General features: G+C 42.4%; 1 protein-coding gene across 3 annotated transcripts in view; it reads left to right on the plus strand.

The window, feature by feature from the left end:
• Nucleotides 1-483: 483 nt before the first annotated feature.
• The window catches only part of GSDME (gasdermin E), a 35,558-nt gene continuing 8,564 nt past the window's right edge, over nucleotides 484-27,477 (plus strand). Inside the window, exons 1-5 of one of the 3 annotated variants that reach the window (XM_038391096.2) lie at nucleotides 484-816; nucleotides 5,480-5,710; nucleotides 7,322-7,514; nucleotides 22,620-22,791; nucleotides 24,052-24,172. In XM_038391096.2, coding sequence (XP_038247024.1) covers nucleotides 5,500-5,710; nucleotides 7,322-7,514; nucleotides 22,620-22,791; nucleotides 24,052-24,172 — 697 coding nt within the window. In that variant the 5' untranslated portion in view covers nucleotides 484-816; nucleotides 5,480-5,499. Of the gene's footprint in view, nucleotides 817-5,462; nucleotides 5,711-7,321; nucleotides 7,515-22,619; nucleotides 22,792-24,051; nucleotides 24,173-27,477 lie in introns of all 3 variants that reach the window. The other 2 variants (XM_043509161.1, XM_038391097.2) reach the window with 2 other exon arrangements.

Below are 27,477 nucleotides of genomic sequence, written 5' to 3' on the forward strand. Positions count from 1 at the left end.
AGGTAGGTTGATGTAATTTTTAGACCAGGCCTTAGGCCCGATCCTGCAAACACTTCCTCATGTGCTTAACTCTCGGGGTTACGCCAATAATCAAGTTTCACATGAGCACGTTGGCAGGGCTGGGGCCTTACGGATCTGGTGGAACTGCTACCTTGGCTCCGTTGCCCGGGAGTTCACGCTAGAGTTGCCAGTTCTGGTTGGAGGTATTCCTGGAGGATTCATCACATGACATACTCTTTAATTAATCTTTCAATCCTGGAGCTGGGTTGGCAACCCGAGTTCACAGGGCGCCTTCTTCTCAGGGCCTCCGCAGACTGTCACCGCAGGTGTGGACCTGTGGGCCGCTGAGGCAGGTGCCGGAGGAAAAACGCTCCACCCCAGAGTGGCAGGCAAAGTCGCTGGTTCTGGGCACTCAGACTCTGGGCTGCCCAGCCGGGCGGATAGTCTCTAAGGTGCCACAAGTACTCCTTTTCTTTTCATGATGGGAAGGGCAATTTCAGCCTCTTCTGCAGCTGGGGCTTCCCCTCCAGCTTCAGCTGCTGGCTTTGCCACTGACCCAGGCGAGAAGTTTCCTTGCGGGCCCGCCCACAGAGCGTGCTGCCTGCCGCGGGTCTCTTCTCACCCCCCCCGCCCCCCCGCAGTCAGGGAGCCACGCCCCCTCCCAGGTCCACTGCTTTCCAGCCGCGCTGCCGAGGCCCGGCAAACTCAGCTCAGGAGTGAGGCGGCTGCGGGCGCCAGCCAAGGGACTAGAGAGCGCGCGGCGAGCGTCCGTCCCCCGCGGGGCAGGCTGCGGCGGGGCGAGCCACGGGCGCGCCGGTGAGTACGAGCCGGGCGCGCCGGGAAGGCGAAGGGGAGACGCCCGCCCTGGGGAGGGGGGGGCGCTGCAAAGGCTCCGCCCTGCCCCTCCTCCCGGTGCGGGCGCCCGCCCCAGGGCCACTCGCCCTCCCGCTCTCTCCCTTCGTTCTCCTCGCCCCGGTCCCCGAGCGAGGCTGCTGGTAGCGGGGCTTTAGTGACCTCGCTGCGACGTCGCGTCTGGATGCCCTGAGGGGGATTTCAGACGGGCTTGGGTCAGTCTGGCTAACCACGGCTGTGTGTATCCACGCCCCAGGGTTAAACCTGCAAGCTGCTGTGTAGACGCACCCGAAAGCCGAAGTATGGCTGGGGGGACGCGCTCAGGGGGGGGTGTTTGCGGGTTTTGTTTTGTTTTTAACGGAAATAGTTATAAAGAGACCTTGCGCCACAGATTCCTCTGCCCCTAAAGGGATGACCTGTACTAGCATAAGCAATTTAGTCCAGTGCAAACTGGGTCCGTGCTAGGGATTTTTTTTTTTTTTTTTTTTTACTGCTTTAATTATACTGCTGTAGGAATGCAATACAACTCTGTAGACTAGCCCTTAGAGGTTAAAGGCTGTAGTTCACCAGAATTGGAAACAATCATCTTTTTCAGTGCTGCTAAATAATGTGCATGTGATTGCGGGGAGGAGGGCCTGAAATTAACTCGTTTGAGGACCGAAGGACTGCATGAACTTTTTCCGAAGCCTGAATGGACTATTGTGATGACCCAGTCTGACCTGTGTAACACAGGCTCTAGAACAGGGGTGGGCAAACTTTTTGGCCCGAGGGACACATCAGGGTTGCGAAACAGTATGGAGGGCTGGGTAGGGAAGGCTGTGCCTCCCCAAACAGCCTGGCCCCTGCCCCCTGACTGGCCCCCTCAGAACCTCCACCCCCCAGCTCCTTGTCCCTTGACTGCCCCCCCCCAGGACCCCTGCCCCTAACCGCCCCCCCGGGATCTCACCCCCCTATCCAACCCTTCCTGTCCCCTGACTGCCATGACCCCATCCAACCTCCCCTGTCCCCCAGGACCCCGTCCCTAACTCCCCCCCCGACCCATCCCCTATCCAACCTCCCCGTCTCCTGACTGCCACCCCCCCTCCCCTGAACCTCTGCCCTATCCAACTGTCCCCTGACTGCCCCTGGGGCCTCCTGCCCCTTATCCAAACCCCCTTACCCTTACCATGCCACTCAGAGTGGCAGGACCAGGCTTATTTGAAAGCCTGGGAGGTGGGCAGGCACAAGCCATGCTACCCTCATGGTGGCATTGCTGCAGGGGAGGGGAGACAGCAGGGGCGGGGCCAGGGGTGAGCCTCCCTAGCTGGGAGCTCAGGACTGTTCTGCCTGGCCCCTATAGGCTGCACGTGGCCCGCAAGCCGTAGTTTGCCCACCCGTGCCCTAGAACTAAAATTCCCACACTAATCTTTTGGCATTTGCTTTTATGGTTTTTAAAAATTTAAGTTGTCCAGAAAAATAAGGCAATGAAAATTAGTTCCAAATTTTGCTATAAAAGAGTAATAAAATTTACATGCTATTTGTTGTGACCTACTCTCTTTACATGTCTCTCAGTATAATTCAGTATAGACTCAGGCCCCATTAGAATTCAAAGGATATCTCCTCTGTTGCAGTTCTTCACTAAATATAAAGTCTAACAGCTCTTTGGACTGTCAAGCTACTTGTTCAGACTTGTTTGGTACACAAGGACTCTCCTATGAAGTATTTATGTACAACTTGAATTTGTAATCAATGTTCTAACATTCTGTAGTATTGCTCTCATCTTGCACATCTGCCTTCCTCCTCGTATTGCCTAAGGCTTTGAGCAATTTTGTTCTTTAGTCAAAACTAATTTTTTTTTAAATTACATTTTAATATACTGACGAATGGGAAATACTGGGTAACTTTCCTGAAACTTCCTGTTTTGCTGTCCAGAGTAAAATGTACTCACTTTCACAATCCTCTTTGCCCTTCTAAAATGTTCCTGTAGAATTAATATTCCTAAATACAGATTACTGGGGTAATGTTCCTAAACATATAGCTATAGAATTGCAATAAATGTATGCAAATATTATGAAGCACAGGGTGATGTTTATTTAACTAGATCAGTGGTTCTCAAACTGGGAGTTGGGACCCTTCAGGGGGTTGTAAGATTAATAGCTTTGCATCCAGCATTTATAATGGTGTTACATTAAAAACACTTTTTGATATATTTGGGGGGGGGGGGTCGCACTCAGAGGCTTGCTATGTGAAAGAGGTCACAGTACAAAAGTTTGAGAAATCTGAACTAGATTTTTTTTTTATTTATTTGTACTATTATGGCACCTACAAGCCTTAGTCGTTGACCAGAACCCCACTGTGATAGGCACTGCACAAATACAGGAAAAAAAAAAAAAAGACAATCTCTACTCCAGAGAATAATGAGGTGTCCATCATGGGGGGGAGAGGGGGATGGGGAATGAGTTTAGCTGACATGTTTTTCCTCTGCATCTTTTTAGTGATGTTCTTATTAAACACTATCCCCTCCCCATCCCACATGCAAACTCATTTTAATGGCTTAGCTCATGTCCCCAGTCAAGCAAACAAAACACCCCTCCTCTTCTCTGCTGGTTTCTTTCATGAGATTACAGTAATTTGTTTCATTTAGACATGGGGGGGGGGAATAGCTTTCCCTCTAGTTCTGTCAATCCAAGCCCTGGTCTAACACAAACCTCCAAAGCAAGAAAATTCAAAGGTAATGTCCTCTCAACACTTAGCGCCCTGCCCGTTCGCCGGCACACCTGAAGTTTTTTAGGAAACCCGGTCGAACACTGTTTTACCATTGAGACTAGAAGTATCCCTTTGAAACAATTCTATCTGAATGGAAGTCTGTGAAAAGAGTATGTAGGATTAGTTGGCATCAAGTTCAAGGAGACAATGATATTTCTATGAGCAACAGGTTTAAAATTTGAATTGAAAAAACAAGGTAACTCCTTCATGTAGCAGAAACTAATCTTAACCGAAAGCTGTGTTAGATTCTTCCATTGAGATTCACATTAATCTAGAGACTTCTGACATTCCTAGAAGATGAGGCTGCTGTAGGGTAGACTGAGGTAAATGATGTGTCATTTTTAGGATCCATTTCTGCAATTGTATCTGTGTGAGTGGTGAACCTCCTTTCTGCATTAACCTCTTTGAAGTCAGTGGCCCTCTTCATATGTAAAAGGGTCTGCCCATGCAGATCTGATTACTCGTTATTCTGAAATGAAGTCAAAGGATATGCAAACCACAAGTGTATGCATGTACTTAGAGGGAGGAGAAGAAGAAGAAGAAGATGTTCCTTGGGCATAAGAAGTCATTGGACATTTAGAAACAGGTAACAGATACTTTAGCAGGGAATAAGAATTTCTCTGGTATTCCTCCTCCAAGGCAAATAATTTGTCAAGTTAGTTCCAGAAGTCAACTTCACCATAGTAGAATTCTGTGGGGGAAACCCTGCTTGTTGGTGGTTCAGGTTCTTCCCTTCCAAATATAAATGGAGTTGAACGATTGTAATTTAAAATGTTTTGAAAATGTGTCCTATACTTGTACATATGCATGTCATTTTTAAATTGAGCCTAAATGATGCGAGTGGGAGTTTGAAAATGCAAGAATCTGAACAAATTTAGAGCTAAGGAATTGATCCACCAGCCACTGAAGTTAGTGGAAGTATTCCCATCGGTCATTGGACTGTGCTCCAAGTACATTGCAATAACAGATTATAATGAAAGTGCTGAGAGACCTTTAGGTAAAATGTTGTTTAACTTTAAAACATTACACAAAAAATGGAAGGAATTTTACAGTCAGGAAGTACCTTTTACTAACCTTGATTAAATATAGAACTAAGAATAGGCAACAGGGGTCTCATGAGAAAATACCTGAACATCAATTGGTTAACATTGTGTGAAGTATTATCTGAAATGGAATTTTGGGAGTTAATAGAAGGGCAAGTTTCTGTCTTTAAAGATATTTTCTTCTTTCGCTCTATTAATAATGAAACGAGCTCTATGGCCAAGTTCCCCTCAGTATTTTTTTTTTTCGGTCTCTCTTCTGTCAATATTCACCAGTGTTCACTGAGTGTCTGTCCTTGCTTTGAAGTCTGTCCTCCCCTATCCTGGTCTGCATCTCTAATTGACAGATCTAATATCTGTGTGGAACAGAACAGATAATTAATGAAGAAGGTGTGAATATACCGCTTCAAAGAAAAGAAATGGACAGATAAGACATTTTACATTTCAACTTGAACTCTTCAGTGTTTGCAGTCGGATTTAAAAGAACACTGTCAAGTTAAAAATATTTCACTCTGAAAATATTTCACTTAACTGTTGGTACAGGTAACACATAGGTATATAAAAACAGAGATGGGAGAAAAATATTTTCCTCAGTTTATTAACTTTATGCATTTGACTCTACTTTATGTAGTCATTTTCACTGTTTCCTCTATATGGTTCCTCTTTTAGAAGAATCTTTGTGAAATACACTGATTTGGGTAGAGGAAGGCCCTTAAACAAAAGGTGATACTAATACTGACATTCTCATATTAACTCTCTCTCAAACTCTAAGCTTCTTGAAAGGGGACAACTAAGCACTGATACTTTCCAATTGTACTTTTAAAGGGGATTTGGTCTTTCAGATATTAAACGATTCCACAAGATGTTTGCGAAAGCAACAAAAAAATTTGTGAGAGAGACTGACTGTGGCGGTGACTTGATCCCTGTATCCCGCTTGAATGACTCGGATAAATTACAGCTTCTCAACTTAGTAACAAAGAAGAAGAAATTGTGGTGCTGGCAGAAACCAAAGTACCATTTCTTGACAGTCACGCTGAATGATGTGCTTACTGAAGACAAACCTATAAAACCAGGTAAAACTATACTGGTATGACATTACAGTAGATAAGAAGAATGCAAAGTACAATCTGTTCTAACCATTATTAAATAAAGTTCTTATAGCATGTTACTGTAAGGTTTCTTTTGGTTCTGAAATATTCAGCATTATTAAATATGAGATGGTTTGATCTTTTCTGTGGTTGACTTGTCATCTAGCTAATAACAATACTAATAAAATGTTAGTTAAAAAGTGAAATGTCTTGCCCAGTGGGAGTAGTGTGATTGAATGCTGGAGACTCCATATGACAGTGTTGTTAAATGTTATTATTTTATGGCTTGACATTCTGAAGAGCTCTTTCAGAGTCACTATCAGGCTCCAGTGTGTGGTAATACTGTGCAGTCATAGTGCACTCTAGGTGAGAGCGCACTGTGATATGCTCAGCAGTTACCCCTTGCCACTCCACAGGTGAGGTGAGCTGCATCTCATAATCCTCAAGCCCTGGGGCAAATGATGAATTTGGGGCAAATCAGTCTTGACGGCTATCTGAGCTTTTATAATACATTTTTAAAAAATGTTTGTTTCAGATGCTTAATTAGCTGATGTGGGGAAAAAGGTTTTATATTGATCCCCAAAACAGAAACAGCACAGGTAGCAGGAATGCAAGCTTTCCCACATTTATCAACCCTGACTTGGAAAGTCCAGCTTCAGTTGCATACAGAGGAGAGCTCCGTCTTCCTTCCTGTTTATTCCTTGGCATCTCTGCCAAAATTGAAGACATTTGGTCACAGGTGACTAAACCTAGATTTGATTGAGTGACCAGCAAGTGAAGGAGTCTGGGTCTGATTCTGATACAGGTTACACTGGTTTATGCTAATGTGTACCAATGAAAATCTACTGGTGGTAGCAACAGTGGAAGCACTTGTGTAGACAGGGCTCAGGCATTTTTATCCCTATGTCGTCATCTCCTGTGTGGAGTGTCTGTATTTGTGTTTCCTCAGGTTGTTCCCACCATTGAGTTGCACCACTGCTAGACCAACATTCGAAAGGATAGCATGGACAAGATCAGTATCTCTAGGCAGACATGACTATCCAACATAAACAAGTAATGTGGAGTGATCTATGTTTATAACTTGCACATTACAGTTCCCAATTTTGAGTTCTGTGTTTATGTTTTTGGCATTAAAGGCCATGATCCAAAGCCCATTAAATCAATGGGAGTCTTTCCATTGGCTTCAGTGGGCTTTGGCTCAGGCCCATGATGAGACAAACCAAGATAATGGAAAATAAAAAGGTGAGAAAATAGGTAGTTGAGTTGTGTATGTATTCTGTGTATGGCAGGAAAAAATCTCTAGGGTACTTTATAAACCTCTCATAGGATTTGAACTCAGTACTGTAAACATCATACATTTCCTTAAAATGCCAAAATGAAAAATAGTGTAAATGGGGGGGGAGAGAGGGGGAAAGATGGAACAAACAAAAATAAGGATTGTAGGCCAGTTAACTCTTCTGTGTGACTTTATTTACCTGTTCATATTTTCCACAGGCTTCTGTTTTTCAATCAGATCCTGCTACTTCTTTCAAGATCTATTATTTTCAAGTCTGCATTAGTCATTTTTTTTTGTGGGTTTTTTTTTTCTCTTCCAAGTTGTTGTTGAGTCTGACTTTGTGAAATATGAGGGGAAGTTTGAAGATTTTGCCAGAGGAAGTATTGAAACTTCATTTGGACAGATCAACCTGGGTGCTGGAGGAAAAGGCTTTGTAGAAAGCCAGTCTTCATTTGGAAACCTAAAAAAGCAGGAGGCTGACTTGCAGCACCTTATGAAAGACCTCAAGGGAAGGTATGAGTTTTAACTTTGCCATCCATGTCAAGCTTGAAGATATTTTTACATGTTCATTATTCCTTTTTAAGTGGCTTATTTTTACACTGAATTTACATGTTGAACTTGGAGCCAAATCCTCCCTCTGTGGGACTCTGTGTGGGTGCAGGGATCTGTTTGTTTGGGTGGTTGGTGCAGGACTGGAGCCCGAGTTTAGACAGGTTGTAACCAGTGGGAGTAACAAACCATGGGAGAGGAAAAAGCAATGCCAAAGATATGGACTAGAATCAGGTAGTTTCTTGGATTGTAAGTCTTGTGTAAGGATTGTGTAGGTCTTGATGGATCCAGTAAGAATACTTTTAATGTATATTGGTTGTTTACAAACTAGAACATTTTGAGGATTTTCTTCACCAGATGTCTAGGGCAAATACTCATGGAAACCAAACAACAAATACCCAGTATTCTAGTAAGCAAGCTTTAAAATCCGTTCTCTGAGTGTTCAAGCTAGTAAAACTTGATTGCTCAAATTTAATAGGAGTGAAATACAAAAGGGGAGCAATATGTCATTGAAAATTCATTTACAAATTAAATGAATAATCAAAGAGGAAAGTGCTGTAAAATGTTCTATCACTAATACAAACTATCACTTATAACCTGAGGGAAAAATAGACTTCCGAAGTTGGGGGCTTAGTTCCATAAAATACGGAGCACCTCCTGACAATCTTTGCGTGCCCCTAAATCCCATATAAGGGCATCATACTACCATGAGTTGTCCATGGACAAACCCCCTTTGTGAAACCCAACTTACTTCAGTGGGGATCTTGTGCACTTTGCCTTGCAGGATTGGGGTGTGAATCATATGGGAGTCAAGGGTACTCAGCATGTGGTAGGATCAAACCCTTAATCTGTTGGATTCAATGCAACATACTTTAACAACCGTTGCTAATGCTTTGATGATGAGAGGTGGCAGGTGTAGAAATGAGATGGAAGAATTTAGTTTTTTCGCTAGCTGGATGATAGTTGTCTAAAGCAGTGTAAATTTCCTTTAAACAGATGCTCTAAAAGTAATCAATTTCTCACAGTAAGGATTGCCTGCTGTTCTACTTGTCATAAGCCTTTACAAACAGCCATTGAAAGGCACCTTGTTACTTTCTTAGTAAATTTCCTGATTAAAAACATAAATATCATAGCAAATGTGTGTACCATGATTCAAAAATGAATTTATATGTAGTATAAAGGGGGGAAAAAAATTTCTCAAGATTTAGAGTAGTTGTCATGACAACGACACACTAGGTCATGCCTAGTATCCCCTGGAAAAGATGAGTTTTGAAAAAGCTAGTTAGCTGCTCCATTAGAATAGGCAACTCTCCCATAGCAAATGGAAATGTACTGAAGTTAATCCAACATCTGTGGGCTCACAATCTTCACAGTAATTAAACCGCATTTACAAACATTATCTGTATTCCACTCGGGATGGTCATAAGGTATTCACCAATCTATGAATATGTAAAATGAAAATTTAAGATCCCAATGATTTGTATCATGTTTGTAATTGTAGTGTATTAATTTAATACAAGCCCTAATCTAGTAAAAATGTATTTGGCTTCTGAAGTGTGGGAACGCACATGGAACTGCAGAATCCTTGGTTTGTTAGACTCAAACCAGTTATTGAGGCCCTTAATTTTCTGAAGGTAATATGCTCTGTATATGAGTCTCACTGGATTGTTTATGCAGATTTTGCACTGGAAGTATGCCAGCGCAATATGCCTGCATTGCACCCAAGCATCTGGCTCATTTTCTCTAGAAATGACACTTCATAACTTAATGCTTATGATACAAAATATATTGCCAATATTCCAGCCAGTCCTAGTTTCACTAGGAGTTGGGAGATTACAGAGCAAGATTAATTTGCAGTTTTTCTGTGTCCCTGGTCATAAGCAGTATGGCCTGTAGAATTTACCATGCTGAGGCAGTTCTTTAAAATTGAAATTTCCTGTATTTGCATCTTAGTTGTTTCATGATGTGCCACAAATTTTTTCTCCAGCATCTACCTATTATCTTGCTCATAGAACATTATGTGATGACATTAAACACTGGTGATCTTGAAACTGAGGGTTTGATTTTAAGCAATATATTATCAGGGGGATGTTTACTTCACCGAATGAAATGACTTATCCAGGGTTTGCTGGATATATAATTATTTTGTTCATTTTTAATGTATGTCCTAACTGTTTGCAAAAATGCAGTGCTTGTTTTGCACTACTTGAATTGTGATATAATTCAGAAGTTTAAATAAAGTTTAAAAAATTTGTCCTCCATGTACAGAATGTGATACTGTCCTGCGAGGTGTAAAATCAGCTTCCCTCCACTTATATGTACTTTCTAAAGGAGAAACATAGTAAAGCTTAGAATTAAATTACGAAAACCTATGGTATATCCCCTTTTTTAGCAAGGATTTAACAGCTGAATGGTGTGATGCAAGGTCCTGCATAAATAAAATTTCATTACTTTTTTACAAAATATGCCATACAACAACTGTTAACATAATATGAAGTATCGAAAATTAAAACACTCTCTTGTCAAATACATGAACAAAGTGCATTTTGTGATGCATTATCCTTGCTCTTTTTTGCTGTGTTTGCTGAACTAAGTTGCTAATTCACAAAATGTAGTAATTCACTGTCTTGCAGCTGCTTAGAGTGAATAAATGAGGCTCTACTACTAATCAATTTGTTAGAAAATAAGCTCAAGAATAATTGTTTTGTTTTATACCATCATAGAAGTGTAGGACTGGAAGGGACCTCAATAGGTCATCTAGTCCAATCTCCTGCACTCAAGACTGGATTTAATAGTGCTAGACTGTCTAATCTGTTCTTAAAAACCTCCAAACACCTGTCAGGGACAATGAGGGAGATTCCACAACCTCCCTAGGCAATTTGTTCCAGTGATTAATTGCCCTGACAGGAAGTTTTTCCTAATGTCCAACCTAACGCCCCCCGCTGCAATTCAAGCCCGCTGCTTTTTGTCCGATCCTCAGAGGCTAACAAGAACAGTTTTTCACCCTTCTCTTTGTAACAACCTTTTATGTACTTGAAAACTGTTATCATGTGCCCTCTGTCTTCTCTTCTCCAGGCTAAACAAACCTCCCTCCCTGTCCCCATCTTTCCTCATAGGTCATGTTTTCTAGACCTTTAATCATTTTTGTTGCTCTTCTCTGGACTTTCTCCAATGTATCCACATCTTTCCTGAAATGTGGCACCCAGAACTGGACACAATACTCCAGCTGAGGTCTAATCAGTGTGGAGTAGAGTGGAAGAGTTGCTTGCTTCCAGCTCTCCTACTAATACATCCCTCAGTCCGCATGGCAGCCAGCACATCCCTCAGTCCGCGCCACTTCCCACAGCCCCCACTGGCCTGGCACAGCAAAGTTCTTCAAAATGGAGCCAGTGGGAGCTGCAATTGGCTGAACCTGTGGAAGCTGCAGGTAAACAAACTGGTCCAGCCTGTCAGCAGGCCACGTACCAAAGATTGCTGATCCTGCTCTAAATCATTTATGAAGATATTGAACAGGACTGGGCCCATATTGAAATATGTTCTGGTATATTCCACCTTAAAAATCACTTTGGTTAATTAACTCACTACATAAGCAATAACAGATTTACTTTATATATGCCTAAACTGAGTAATGGTAGGAGTTTTATTGCTGTTAATCTTGTCCTTCTTTCCCCTCCCTATTGTTTGTTCCCCTCACTTGTCAAGTAATGCATGAAGTTAAATTGTAATGTCATTAAGGCAGGGACCATGTGCTTGTATTTGTTCTTTAAAACCCTAGCGGGTTTTTGAGCACTGTTGAAATATTTAGAGGCTGGTAAGATTACGGTTATCTGTTCAATGTAGATTTCAATCAGTGGTATTGTATGGCTTAAGTGAACTCATAAAACATCACCACTCAGAATTGCATACAATCAGATGGGGGGGGAGGGGAATGGAGTACAGGAAGTTGGAAAGAAAATTCAGGAGCAGTGTCCCCCTTTGAACTCAGTCATAAGTCTTTTAGTACTCTCGGGAAGGTGTGGCATAGAGTAATTGCCCGGTGTCTCTGTAAGGGAACTGTGAAATACTGTATTTAAGGACAGGTTTTAGAGTAGTAGCTGTGTTAGTCTGTATTTGCAAAAAGAAAAGGAGTACTTGTGGCACCTTAGAGACTAAAATTTATTTGAGCATAAGCTTTCGTGAGCTACAGCTCACTTCATTGGATGTGAAGTGAGCTGTAACTCACAAAAGCTTATGCTCAAATTTTTGTCTCTAAGGTGCCACAAGTACTCCTTGTATTTAAGGAGATTATAGTAAGTACTTATCATCACACCATAACACACTAATCAGTCAGAAAACTGATATTTTAAATGGCTTAATAAAGGAAATAATAAGGAACTGTTTAGTGGAATGTGACAGTGGATTAGACTGGTGTTCTCTGCTGTCTGAGACCAGGCTACAGACTTTTGTTCTGAGAAGGAATAAAGCTTTACAAGAGTTGACCTTGTAAAGTAGGAGGTGGTAGTTGAATAGAAGAAATAGGTTATTGTGCTTTATAAGTGAGGTGGAGAAGATTGAACTGACTAGTATATTTCTGTTGAGTAGGTCAGAGAAATGATTTTATAATGTGAAGAAGTAGATGCATTTCTTTTCGGGGGGGAGTGTAGCATACATTTGTGATTGGTACAGCTAGAAATTGGTTCACATGTGGAAACGGTTCTTCAGCAGTGTAGTTGATTTTTAAAGTGGTGAGCAGAAATATGTGGTGCTAGGAGATAGGATGTTGCCCATCAGTGAGTGTGCCTAAGGGCCCAACATTGCAAGCCCTCTCTGTTTAGAATGCCCAGCAAATAGCTGAGTACTTTGCAGGATTGGGCCTTTCATCTTGTTTCCCTGGAAAATCTAGGTAGGATTGGATGGAAGAGTGGTCCTAGCCCGCCTGAGGAAACTCTGGCTGCAGGGGACCTGAGGAGGCCACTCGAATGGTGGCTGTAAATTTTTGTTTCTCTAGATTTGTAATCCTTTACCTATTAGAGAATACTATAGTGCTAGATGCTGGGCTGCTTGTATCCACCTGTCATGCTCCTTCCTTTTATTGGCTCCACTATTTTTCTCTTTGCTGCCTCTGTTCTGCAGCAGAGAGAGAGAGTACTCAGTGCTCCTATTTACCCTTTCTTATAATACAAAAAGAGAACTTCCAACAAAATTGAAAGACAGTGGGCGTAATCCTGCTCCCATTGTAAGTCAATTGGAGTTTTGCTGTTGACTTCGTTGGAGGCAGGATCAGCTCAAGTGAGTTTTTAAAATTGATAAAAGGTTTTTTATTTTTTATTACACAATGTATAGCTAAATCATAAACTTTCATTTCATCTTTTAACTTACAAAAACACATACAGAATTAAAAGTAAATATATCTGTGATTTGAGGTATCCAGCATTTCAAACGTTTTATAATGTTTCCTTTGTAAAGCATTTCAGCTCACCTTTAAAGAGTTTGAAAGGAATGCAGTGGAGCAATAGGAAATTAACCCAGATCGATGATGATGCTGTAAAATAGAATGTGAAAGAGATTAGTGATATGTTGCATACCATAAATAAGAGCATTTAAAATATGGCTTGTGAAATGGAGACCAATTTATTTGAGCATAAGCTTTCGTGAGCTACAGCTCACTTCATCGGATGAAGTGAGCTGTAGCTCACGAAAGTTTATGCTCAAATAAATTTGTTTTTAAGGTGCCACAAGTACTCCTTTTCTTTTTTCAGATACAGACTAACACGGCTGCTACTCTGAAACCTGTTGAAATAAAAACTGCAGCTCCATTTGTATACATCCTCAGTCATTTAATCTTCCTGCATTTCATGTTAACTATGCTCATACTACAAGGCTAAGGAAAACTGAGTGAATGAGGGGTCTTAGGCTTGGCCTATACTACAGAGTTAGGTTGACATAGGCAGCTTATGTCGACCTGTGTCAGTGTCTACACTACAGCCTTGCTCCCACCAATGTAAGTGCCATGCTATACCGACATAACTCCACCTCCACAAGAGGTGTAGGGCTTATGTCTGTGTAGTTAGGGTGACATAAACGCTGTGTTTCTTGTCAATTTCATGGCTCCCCGGCCCTGAAATTGACAAGAAAGCTAGCTGCTGTCAGGTCTCCACTCCAAGACAGGCTTGGGCTGCCACTCAGGCTCCCCACCGGGAGCCCTGCTGCCCCCAGGGTTCTGGGACTCCAGGTGCAGATCTCGCCGTCTAAGGCAAGAGGCTCCTAGCAGGGAGCTGTGTGGAACAGAGAGCCTTGACTCTCTTCCCCTCTTTGCCCCCCCCCCCGCCACACACACACACGCTTCCCCTCTTCAGTCAATGGAAGCACTCCTGGTGAGGACTAACACCAGCAACAGAAGAAGGGTAGTGTGGACATCACAGTAATTACTGCAGTGGCTGTAAGTTAACGTAACATCGGTTGATTTAGATTGTAATGTAGACTTGCCCTTTAATCATTGGAATTCTCTGATGCATGGTGGACACTGTCCCCCGATACAGTAAACCCAGCTTTAACTGCTGCACATTTGCCTTATGTTGTATCCTTAAAGACTATTTCTGAAGATAATTAAGATATGATGGCTATTCATTTACTTCATCTGATGAGGTTTATTCAATGTTTTCTTTTTCTTTCATCCAAAAGAGCACAGTGTTCTCTAGGGCTCCAATCCTGCATTGTGATCCACATGAGGAGTTAACAGCAGCCCAGGACTTCAGCAATCTGCCCACACAGATCACAATGCGGAACTGGGGGCTAGGATGTTATAGCTGTTCGAAAATAAACTGAGTGGTGTGTCTCTGTGGGAAGTAATTTAACTGTGTTGTCCTTAAAAGACTTATTTCAAGATTAATTATTACCATTATATATAATATATATATTTTCACATTAAAGTCAGTGAGGACAGGAGGGAGGCCACTGGTGTACGGGGACCATATTCAGGAAAGCATTTAGTGTATGTCCTGTTGGAGTCAATGGAATTGAGACTTGAGAATAGGAGGCTTCAATTTTGGCACAGGACTCTTAGTTGGTTAGCTGTACTCCAGAGTCAAAGGATATAAGAGGGTTTGGGCCAGATTAACTCCATTGCAATAGATGAAACTGAACTCTGAAGGGCCATTAAATTTTAAAAAAATTTAAGCAGGTTTTGAAGTACTTCTTGAGTTAGTACTATTTCTGGTACCAAATTAATCTGGTTGTATTTTTCTACATTCTCATTTCTTTTCCTATAACTGGATAGGTAACTTTGTAACCACCTAAAATAGGTGGAATGAAAACAAGAGAGCATGGGGGGAAAGGTTCTTGTGTTGCATCCCTGTTGGTCCTTATGTTGCCTATTGCAAGTTCTTTGAAGCATGGACCCATCTTGCTGTATATCGTCAAGATGCCTAGCACACTTCTGAATACTGCATAAAGCTTAATTATAGTAATAATATGGAAAGTGTAATCTCTGTTAGTTACTATGCTGCTCAGTAGCCCCAGTTTTGCATGTTGGTGGGAGTTTCCAAGAACACTGCTGTTTGTGACCATTTGAAAATTCTTGGATTTCAAAGAGCCTGACCTTTCAGATATAAAACTAAGCTTTGCAAAAAAAAAAAAACTCAGGAATGTTTGGGTGCATTGTTATAACGATTATTACGTTGCTTTGATATATTTTGTTCCTCATCTGCACAATTTTTAGGGTTTTTAGACCGTTCTTTCTGAATGACTGAGCTTTCACAAACGGGTTTCTAAATTCCACACCGATCAAAAATTGTCTGACCGTATGGTGTGTTTTGTTTTTTGAGGGTGGGGGTGGATTAGTTTTTAAAGAAAATAAAGAACCAAGCTGACTTCAATCTGATGATGTGCTGTCTGTGTAACGTCTGAAGCTCCAGAAACTGGGGTGTCTAAACTTTTTTTAATTGTTTACCAAAAAAAAAAAAGCTAAAATGTATTGATTTAAATGAATCTGAGGAGAACATGTCTTTTGTATTGTATTTTCTGGGAATGATGATTTAACCCCTCTGAATACCCCATTTACAGTAAAATGGAGAAAAAAGGATTAAATAACTCCTGGCAAGGATAGCAATCTTTTAATCTTCTAGCTATCTTGCTAGAACTGTCTGTTAATAAAAGGTATGACCCCTCTTTTAGGAACCTCAGATGAGTATTTTGAAAAAGGTTGGTATAATTTATACATTTTAGTTGATGGAATACAGTTAAAAGTTCCTTTAACTTCACTGACAGGATTGAATCCTTTATCATAGACCCCAGAAGATGTGGTAATGAAGTATGTAATCCATTTCTTAGAAAAACTTTGTGGTTTCTTGACATTTTTAGGGCATGATTCTGGTACCCTTTCTCATGTTGAATAGCATCTTACTTCAGGAGTGCCTTCAGTGGGACTTAAGGAGATGCTTAAGTGCTTTGCTGAGTTGGGATGATTTGCTAAACTGGGACATATTAAGGTGCTACTCAACATGAGTAAAGGGGGCAGAATCGCCCCCCCCTTTTAATTTCCCCACCCCCCACCTTGCCATCTTTTGAATGCGATAGTTCTGATTGGTGGGGGGTTTTTTTTTTTAAATGTATCCTTGACCTTTGCAGATGCATTGGAACTGACACGGAATAACATCAAGGTAACCTTTTAGTCCAAGCAAGAGCTTTAAGCTAAACAAATTCACGCTAGAAATAAAACCTTCATTTTTATCCATGAGGGGTAATTAACCATTGAAACAACTTCCTAGGGATAGGGGGATTCTCCATTTCTTGAACTTCTTTAAGTCAAGACTGGATTTCTTTCTAAAAGATGTATGCTATCACTGAAATAAAGTTATGGACTAAATACAGAAATTATTGGGTGAAGGTCTATGACTTGGGTTATGCAGGAGGTCAGATTGGATGATTTTAACAGTCTCTTCTGTCCTTAAAATCTATTAAATGTTACCTACTTCTACCATCTAAAGTACTTGGTTAGTTTTGATCCCAGTTTACCAGCCATGAGTCTGACTAGACACTAAAATGGCTTTATTAATAGCAAGTTTAGAAAACAGAGGTAATTAGTTATTATAGGTGGGGTTGGGAAAATGTCCTCTTATTAAGGTTTCCTGATATGTCCTATTATAAGACCTGTTTTCAGTCGTTTATAACTTTAGCTGATTCATCTGAAATTTTCCATGTTGGAGGTCTGTCTCAAGCAAAATTTTTTTGAACATTTTTAGCCAAAACAGTTGCATTGTTTCTGAGAACAACGCCAAGGAAAAAAATCTTGTTTTGCCCATTTTAAAAAAATTCTGATGTCCTTTTCTTTGAAAACTGTAGTTGCCCCCATGCTTTGGAGCAGGGATGTGAAATTTGCAGGAGGGTGATCTTTGTGTCGGGATATGCCATTTGCTATCCCCTGATAAAACTATCCAAGTTACAAGCTTTTGAAAAATTGCAGTTCACACATGGTCAGTCGAGACTTGCTAGAGCATTCCAGCTAAAATTGTGGAAGATTCTGTCCTTGCTGAGCATGCTTGAACCTCTTGCAGGTACTAGTGTTGACCAGACTGTGCATGTACCATCCCCATAGAGTGACAGAGTATGGTCCAGCCCAGGGCTTCAGAGGTCAAAGCTGGAGTTTCCCTATAATGGCTGCTCTGTGCCACAGTGGAGCCAATCTCTCCTATGCTCTCAATGACACCTCACCCTTGCTGGCACCCAGACAGTGTGGAGGAGGAAGCTGTCTGATCAAATGCAAAGGGGACAAAAAAGAGAGCAGGGGGAAGGAAAAGGAGTAGATTGGGACAAGGAGATTTTTTGGAACTGGGAGCTGGGACTGGGAGGTAAATTAATTCTGGTATTTTCTAGCATTTGAGTGCTTGACTTTGCAGCCTTAATTTTCTTTTAATAATTTCAAATTACACCCAAAAAACACTGGCTAGTAGACAAGGATGTCTATCTCACACCCTTAGGTATGCCACTGGATGAACCACAATTTTTTTTTTTTTTTTTGGTACTTGGTGCAGTCCTTATTTGGGAATTGGCTATTATGTGGCTCAATGACTTCAATGGGACTATGCTTGTTAGGGTATGTCTACGCTAAGAAATTAGGTCGAATTTATAGAAGTCGGTTTTGTAGAAAGCGTTTTTATACAGTCGAGTATGTTTGTCCCCACACAAATGCTCTAAGTGCATGTAGTCGGCGGACTGTGTCCACAGTACCGAGGCAACAGTCGACTTCCGGAGCTTTGCACTGTGGGTAGCTATCCCACAGTTCCCGCAGTCTCCACCACCCATTTGAATTCTGGGTAGAAATCCCAGTGCCTGATGGGGTTAAAACATTGTCGCGGGTGGTTCTGGGTACAACTCTGGTCAGGCTCCCTCCCTCCCTCCCTCTCTCCCTCCATAAAAGCAACGGCAGACAATCATTTTGCGCCTTTTTTCTTGAGTTACCTGTGCAGATGCCATACCACGGCAAGCATGGAGCCCGCTCAGCTAACCGTCACCGTATGTCTTCTGGGTGCTGGCGGACATGGTACTGCATTGCTACACAGCAGCAGTTTATTGCCTTTTGGCAGCAGACAGTGCAGTATGACTGATAGCCGTTGTCGACGTAGTCCTGGGTGCTCTTTTTAACCGGGTGCCTGGGCAAACATGGGAGTGACTCAGCCAGGTCATTTCCCTTGTTTCATCTCATGGCGATTGAGTCCTACCAGCAGTGCACTGTCTTTTAATCTGCAGCTAGCAGAAGACAATGGCCAGCAGTCATACTGCACCGTCTTCTGCCAAGCACCCAGGAGGTGACGATGGCTAGCGGTCAGACTGCACAGTCTGCTGCCAGCATGATGTATAAAGATAGATGAAGTGGCTCAAAACAAGAAATAGACCAGATTTGTTTTGTATTCATTTTCTCCTCCCTCTGTGAAATCAACGGCCTGCTAAACCCAGTTTTGAGTTCTATCCTTGAGGCGGCCATTCAGTTTCTCGCAAAGCCACCCCCTTTGTTGATTTTAATTCCTTGTAAGCCAACCCTGTAAGCTATGTCGTGAGTCGCCCCTCCCTCCGTCAGGGCAACAGCAGACAATCGTTCTGTGCCTTTTTTCTGTGCAGATGCCATACCACGGCAAGCATGGAGCCCGCTCAGATCACTTTGGCAATTAGGAGCACATTAAACACCACACGCATTATCCAGCAGTATATGCAGCACCAGAACCTGGCAAAGTGAAACTGGACGAGTAGGCGACATCAGCGCGGTGATGAGGACATGGACACAGACTTCTCTCAAAGCACGGGCCCTGCTAATGTGGGCATCATGGTACTAATGGGGCAGGTTCATGCGGTGGAACACCGATTCTGGGCTCGGGAAACAAGCACAGACTGGTGGGACCGCATACTGTTGCAGGTCTGGGACGATTCCCAGTGGCTGCAAAACTTTCGCATGCGTAAGGGCACTTCCATGGAACTTTGTGACTTGCTTGCTTTCCCCCACCTTGAGGCGCAAGAATACCAAGATGAGAGCAGCCCTCACAGTTGAGAAGCGAGTGGCAATAGCCCTGTGGAATCTTGCAACGCCAGACAGCTACCGATCAGTCAGGAATCAATTTGGAGTGGGCAAATCTACTGTGGGGCTGCTGTGATGCAAGTAGCCAACGCAATCAAAGATCTGCTGATATCAAGGGTAGTGACCCTGGGAAATGTGCAGGTCATAGTGGATGGCTTTGCTGCAATGAGATTCCTTAACTGTGGTGGGGCCATAGACGGAACCCATATCCCTATCTTGGCACCGGAGCACCAAGCCAGCGAGTACATAAACCGCAAGGGGTACTTTTCAATAGTGCTGCAAGCACTGGTGGATCACAAGGGACATTTCACCAACATCAGCGTGGGATGGCCGGGAAAGGTACATGACGCTCGCATCTTCAGAAACTCTGGTCTGTTTCAAAAGCTGCAGGAAAGGACTTTATTCCCAGACCAGAAAATAACCATTGGGGATGTTGAAATGCCTATAGTTATCCGGGGACCCAGACTATCCCTTAATGCCATGGCTCATGAAGCCATATATAGGCAGCCTGGATAGTAGTCAGGAGCTGTTCAACTACAGGCTGAGCAAGTGCAGAATGGTGGGAGAATGTGCATTTGGACGTTTAAAAGCGCGCTGGCGCAGTTTACAGACTCAATTAGACCTCAGCGAAACCAATATTCCTACTGTTATTACTGCTTGCTATGCGCTACACAATATCTGTGAGAGTAAGGGGTAGACGTTTATGGCGGGGTGGGAAGATGAGGCAAATCGCCTGGCTGCTGGTTACGCACAGCCAGACACCAGGGCAGTTAGAGCACAGGAGAGTGCAGTGCGCATCAGAGAAGCTTTGAAGACCAGTTTCATGACTGGCCAGGCTACGGTGTGAAAGTTCTGTTTGTTTCTCCTTGATGAAACCCCCCGCCCCTTGGTTCACTCTACTTCGCTGTAAGCTAACCACCCTCCCCACCTCCCTTCAATCACTGCTTGCAGAGGCAATAAAGTCATTGTTGCTTCACATTCATGCATTCTTTATTAATTCATCACACAAATAGGGGGATAATTATCAAGGTAGCCCAGGAGGGGTGGTGGAGGAGGGAAGGACAAGGCCACACAGCACTCTAAAAGTTTAAAACTTATTGAATGCCAGCCTTCTGTTACTTGGGCAATCCTCTGGGGTGGAGTGGCTGGGTGGCCAGAGGCCCCTCCACCGCGTTCTTGGGCGTCTGGGTGAGGAGGCTATGGAACCTGGGGAGGAGGGCAGCTGATTACACAGGGGCTGTAGCGGCGGTCTGTGCTGCTGCTGCCTTTCCTGCTGGAGCATATTAGTTTGATCCTCCAGCAGCCTCAGCATTGAATTCTGCCTCCTCTCATCATGCTGCCGCCAACTTTCAGCTTCAGCCCTCTCTTCAGCCTGCCACCTCTCCTCCCGGTCATTTTGTGCTTTCCTGCACTCTGACATTGTCTGCCTCCATGCATGCATCTGTGCTCTGTCAGTGTGGGAGGACAGCATGAGCTCAGAGAACATTTCATCGTGAGTGCATTTTTTTCACCTTCTAATCTTCGCTAGCCTCTGGGAAGGAGAAGAACCTATGATCCTTGAAACACATGCAGCTGGTGGAGAGGAAAAAAAAAAAGGGACATGGTATTTAAAAAGACCCATTTTATAGAACAATGGGTACACTCTTTCACAGTAAACCTTGCAGTTAACATTACAAACATAGCACATGTGCTTTCGTTACAAGGTCGCATTTTGCCTCCCCCCACCGTGTGGCTAACAGTGGGGAACATTTCTGTTCAGCCATAGGCAAACAGCCCAGCAGGAACGGGCACCTCTGAATGTCCCCTTAAGAAAAGCACCCTATTTCAACCAGGTGACCATGAATGATATCACTCTCCTGAGGATAATACAGAGAGATAAAGAACGGATGTTGTTTGAATGCCAGTGAACATACACTGCAATGCTTTGTTCTACAGTGATTCCCGACTACGTGCTACTGGCCTGGAGTGGTAAAGTGTCCTACCATGGTGGATGGAATAAGCCTGCCCTCCCCAGAAACCTTTTGCATTGGCTTCAGGAGTATATCCAGGAGAGCCACGAATGCCAGGGCAAATTAATCATTAAACATGCTGGCTTTTAAACCTTGTATAGTATTTTAAAAGGTACACTCACCAGAGGTCCCTTCTCCACCTGGTGGGTCCGGGAGGCAGCCTTGGGTGGGTTCAGGGGGTACTGGCTCCAGATCCAGGGTGAGAAACAGTTCCTGGCTGTCGGGAAAACTGGTTTCTCCGCTTGTTTGCTGTGAGCTATCTACAACCTCCTCATCGTCTTTCTTGTCCCCAAAACCTGCTTCCATGTTGCCTCCATCTTCATTGAAGGAGTCAAACAACATGGCTGGGGTAGTGGTGGCTGAACCCCCTAAAATGGCATACAGCTCATCGTAGAAGCGGCATGTTTGGGGCTCTGACCCGGAATGGCCGTTCGGACCTCTGGTTTTCTGGTAGGCTTGCCTCAGCTCCTTAAGTTTCACGCGGCACTGCTTCGGGTCCCTGTTATGGCCTCTGTCCTTCATGCCCTGGGAGATTTTCACAAATGTTTTGGCATTTCGAAAACTGGAACATAGTTCTGATAGCACGGATTCCTCTCCCCATACAGCAATCAGATCCCATACCTCCCGTTCGGTCCATGCTGGAGCTCTTTTGCGATTCTGGGACTCCATCATGGTCCCTCTGCTGATGAGCTCTGCATGGTCACCTGCAGCTTGCCACACTGGCCAAACAGGAAATTGAAATTCAAAAGTTCGCGGGCCTTTTCCTGTCTACCTGGTCAGTGCATCGGAGTTAAGAGCGCTGTCCAGAACGGTCACAATGGAGCACTCTGGGATCGCTCCCGGAGGCCAATACCATCTAATTGCATCCACAGTACCCCAAATTTGACCCAGCAAAACCGATTTCAGCGCTAATCCCCTTGTCGGGTGGAGTAAGGAAATCGATTTTAAGAGTCCTTTTTAGTCGAAAAAAGGGCTTCGTCCTGTGGACGGGTGCAGGATTACATCGATTTAACACTGCTAAATTCAACCTCAACGCCTAGTGTAGACCAGGGCTTAGTCGGCAATAGACTGAAGCTAGTGGGGCAGATTCTCATCTGGTGTAAATTTTCATAGCTCTGTTGAAGTCCATGACAACTAACCCAGCAGCTGAGGATATGCCCTTAGGTTTGCAAGATCTGTTTATTTGTTTTCAAATCTCAAAGGAGTCTTAAATTTGTCTGAAGTTATTTGGCTTTTATTTAAACAAGTAAAAATAACTAAATTGCCTTTTTGCTGGAAATGATGAACCAAGAATTCACTAAATATGGTGGGATTTAAATTTTTCCAAACAGATCATTACAGTCTTGCTGCTACCAGATAACAAAAGAGAACATAATAATTTGAGGAGGATACTCATATTGAAGCCATTTATACTTTACAATAAAAGCTTCTTACAAAGATTGCTGGGCATACAATTAAGAAGAATGTGTTTTATCAGCTGCAGTGTTTATGCTATTAATTTTTTTTTTTAAATTTCAGAACAATAAATCTAAACAATAATTTACTGCAACAAGTGCTAGGAAGAAAACATGAGGTACTATGTATCTTGACAGAAAAGATAGTAACAACTCAAAAGTGTTTGGTGTCTGAACATATTCAGACAGAAGAAAAATATGGTGGCATGGTGGGACTCCATACAAAAATTGTAAAGGTAAAAAACAAAACAACCCACCAACCATGCAGAGCGCGGGCACAAATATTTCTTCAACATCATTAGATGCCTTCAAAACCTCAGTTATGATATTAAAAAAACAATAATTTGAAAAAATTTCCACTTTTTTTTCCCCTCTTGATTTTGGACAAACCATATTATAACTGACCATATCCTGCCCTTGATTTATTAATTGATCTAATAGATCTGATTCTTCTCTTACTGCTAGAGCTAAGCACACAACTGGTAATGAGCATGTTACCTAATTAATTTAGCTCTTTCTCCTCCATATGAATTTTCTGAGAACAGATCACTTTCTTCATATGTATTCATTATTTTTAAGTATTTGGCAATTTTTGTCTATTTTAAACTGTATCCATTGCAAATGGTTCTCCACAAGTATTCAATACATTGTTTAGTTGTCACTGATTGGTAGAGTTTTCCCTAGTTGGATGAGCGTGCAAGGTCTTTTGGGGTGAATCTAGAATATGGTTTCCATGAATACTCTTGACATTTGACGTACTCTTGATTCAGTTTTTGTGAACATTCATGCCCACGACATATAACACGAATGTTTTTAAAAAAAAAAAAAAAAAGCACGTTAGAGGGGCAAGAGCACAGCTGAAGCCAATTCATGTAAAAATTCAAGTGACTATTTGGAAACCAGGTTTTGCCATGTCACCCAGCTCCACAGAGTACTAGGATCCTCATTGTTTGACCATTTTCTTCAGGTGCATTCAAGGTGCTTCTGAAATAACTGTCTAACAAACTGAGGCAAAATCGTTAGAACTACCAACAAATCCCCACTGTAGGGGCACTTCCACTGATATAAAGCTGGCAAAGGTACCTGCTCTACCAGTTCTTGTGCACCTGGTTGTAAAGAGGATGGGGATGAGCAGCAGGGGTGTCAGGGTGGGAGGGCAGAGCAGCAGTATGACAAAGCAAGGACCAGTTTTCCCCTGATGTCATGGGACTTTACACCAGGAGCATAAGTGAAAGCTACCGCCTGCACACGCTGGGGCTGGAGGCTGAGGGTTGAGGCGCTGCTCTTGTCTCCTGCCACAGGGCTGAGCTCAGGCCCGGAGAGCTTTAAGATACATGTTTGCAGACCTCTAATATCACATGTGATCTTGATTTGGGCACAGTGGAGAATTGAGCTAATGCTTTTACTAATCTAATTTGTGTTACCCTGAAGTTCATTTTGTGTGCAAGCTGCTCTGTAGTTGAATCAAATAAACAGTGGCTGAATCTGTCCCCCAGGTTTCAGTGAGCGAAAATGGGAATGTGAGAAAGGATTCCAATGTGGTTTTAGAGATTCCTGCTCCCACCGCTATTGCCTATGGCGTAACTGAACTGTATATAAAGCGTGATGGTCAGTTCGGTAAGTACAATGCCCATTTTCTTTTGCATGTAGCTCTGATATGGAAAAGAGCTACCTCCTCAAGTAAAGCCTTTCATTCACCTGCAGGCTTACAGCACCTGGTTCTTCATTGCCCTGCATCTTGCATAGTCGTTTACACCAGTGCAAAATGGGCATAAAATGCTGCTACCATTTTTATTTAGTAGCATTTTATACACTCTCTTTGCACTAACCTTTTCATTCTTATAAATAACTACATAAGATGCAGGGCAACAGTCAGAGTATTGCCTGTCTGTACAACATTTTATTAGAAAAAATGAAGAAATAAAGTGTGAGGCTGGTGGTTCATGAGTTTTACTGATTTTACATTCAAATGAATATAGATCAGCTCAGAAAAATGACTCTAAAATTTTTCTTGCCATGTTCAGTCTTTGTCTCTTGATTACTCCAGATCAAATTCACTCAGATTACAAGTAAAACTACATTGGGGTTGGGGATTTTGGTTTGTTTTGCTGGGTTTTTTGGTTTGTTTTGTAACTCCCTGCTCTGGACATTCCATCTGGGCTCTTCCTTGTGTATCATAACTAAAAATCCCAGACCCACCTGAGGATAATGTGCAAGAGGGAAAGAACCCAGGTTGAGTGTGCAGTGTAGGCAGTTAGAAAAGTTAGTGCATCCAAGATGAACTGTAGATGTCCTTAAGGTGCAATTGAGATATAAACCTACAATGCATTTCATTTAGGTCTGTTACAGGAGATGATGGCCAGCTGGAATCTGGACTGACTTTTTTTAATCTCCTGATGGGTTTGTAGGACTGGCAGGAATAATAATAATACATTTTGTTTACAATTTTTTTTATTATTTTTATTTGACTTAGTCATCGAGACACAATGAACAGGAAAATTCCCAAAGGCTGTGCATTTTATAGTCACTTTTTTCAGAACTCAACTGTGTTTCCCAGTTAACTACACTACTTGCTGAATCACGTGTTAATAAGACATCAGGCTAACAATGTGTATTAAAATATTGTTTAGTAAAAGTTTGTAGCTGGGAATCTCTCTCCCTGGGAATATCCTGTGTTCTGTCAGCTGGTTAGTGTGTGCGTGCATTCTTTGATCCGTATTCTCATGTATGTTTCTTCACTGCTGCCTGACCCTATTTTCATTTTAATTACCTAGTCTTTCCCTCTTCATAAACAACATATGTCTCTTGTTGACTTTATTTGTTGGACCTCATAAACAACATATGTCTAGTGTCTTTTTTTTTTTTTTTTTTTTTTTTTAAATTTGTGTTTGTTGCAACTATCATCCATCCCTTTCCTTCCTTTCAGTGGGCAGGGAAACCAGTGGGACTAATTGCAGAGTAAGGTACTCTTCAGCAAGAGTAAGAGTGGAATTAATGTCTACTTAGGAATATAAGAATTGCTATACTGGATAAGACCAGAGGTCCATCTAGTCCAGTGCCCTGCCTCTGATAGTGGCCAGTTCCAGCTGCTTTGGAGGAAGATGGAAGAATCCCCATAATAGATAATTATTGAATAACCTGCACATGAGTTTTGTTTTTCTCATTTCTATCAGTGGTTGGCTTATGCCTTAAGGCATGAGAATTTAGTCCTCTCTCTGTATATACACGCCCTAACATGGCTAGGGAGGGTCTTAGCTATAAAAATGTCTAACCCTTTTTTGAATCCTGCTGACCCCTTTAGCACAGTGATTTTTTTATGTGTCTGTGTTCCACGGGTTAATTTTGCACTGAATATAAAAACATTCTTTTTTAAAGAGTTGAATCATTTTTTTTTTAAATTTTTTTCCCTTTGATTTCATTTTGTCCCTTTTGGTTTTGTGTTACAAGAGAGGATAAATAGTAGCACCTGGCTGATTTGCTTTGTACCATTCATTGTTTTATATACCTTTGACATGTCTCCCCTTAATCCTCTTAGTCTCTCTGCCTCTCATTATTTTCATTGCCCATCTCTGGATCTCTTCTGTTTCTGTCAGCATGTCTGAGACAAGGTGACAAGAAGTGATCACTGTGCCCTAGGAGAGGGTGCACCATTGATTTTTATATAATGGCATTATGATATTTTGACTTTCCAAACCTCCCTGCCCTCACCCCCACCTCTATAAAGGGTCATGCAAACTTAATGTGCTATAAAAATAATGAACAATAGTAACCATACAAACTTTCATAGACTTGTTTGCTTTTGAATCCAGATCTGTTATGGGATTTGACAGTTGACTGCCTCACTTATTTTCACATGATGCTGTGTATGTATTTCAGTCACTGGCCTCATTCTCCCATAAAGGCCAGTTGGGTTTTTTTGTTAGTTTGTTTTTTTAGTGATAGCTTCTCCCTTCAGGTATGCATATGAAATCGCTCTAACAGTAATGGGAGTAACACAAGCACACTGAGACAAGACTATACTCCTTAGTCGGTAATGCCTTGGCTGCTGCCCTTGCTGGGAAAGGCTTTTATTTGTGTTAATCTCTTTCTGTTCCTCTATAACTTGCTTTCCTCTTTAAGTTGTTTTACAGGTGACAGCAGCTTTCTGAAAGATTGCTTTTTTTCCCCTCCTTCTGTAGCAGAGATTGTTTTTCCCCCCTCACCCTTTGAAATACTGGTTTACTTTTGGACTTTCTTTTCTTTGTCACATACTACTTTAAAACTGACTGACTTTTTTTAGTCTACCCATTTGTTTTGCTACAAAATGCCATGGATGGTGTATAGTTCAATATCTTTTTGGGCCATTAAATTTTGTAATAATATACAGGGTCTTGGATTATTTCACAGATATATTATTCTTTTGGCATGGCCTAGTGGCTGAGCATAGGTCTGGAAGTTACAAACTTGTACATTCTAATCCTGGCTCTGACAGTGGCTCCCTTTGTGTCCTTAATTTCTGCCTTGGTTTCCCCATCTGTAAAATGAAACTTGCCTAACTCTCAGGGTAGTTACTGTTTGTGAAGAACTGTAAAGCTGGACATTGTTGGGTAGACAGTACTCTGTTATTAGCGATAGTCTTCCATATGATGAGCCAGATTGTGCCCTCTGAATTGGGTGGAGAAGAGATCCTCAGCACACAAATGTCCCCTCTCCTTCACAGAAGGGTGGATCAGTGCCTTCTGTGGCATTGCTCCCACCTCCTTTCCAGTAACCCACATAGAAATCTGGCTGGGGGCAAGGAGGTGGCAGCCCCACATTGGGTGGGTAGAAGATGCACATCAGCCCATCGTGAACTGACCAAGACTAGATTGGAAACATAATGCAGCTCGAAGCTGTATTTCCTTTCCCCTGGAGTCCCCTCCACAGTGGGTGTCTCCCTTGAA

This window comes from Dermochelys coriacea, chromosome 2 (genome assembly GCF_009764565.3).
Source record: "Dermochelys coriacea isolate rDerCor1 chromosome 2, rDerCor1.pri.v4, whole genome shotgun sequence".
Lineage (NCBI taxonomy): Eukaryota > Metazoa > Chordata > Testudines > Dermochelyidae > Dermochelys > Dermochelys coriacea.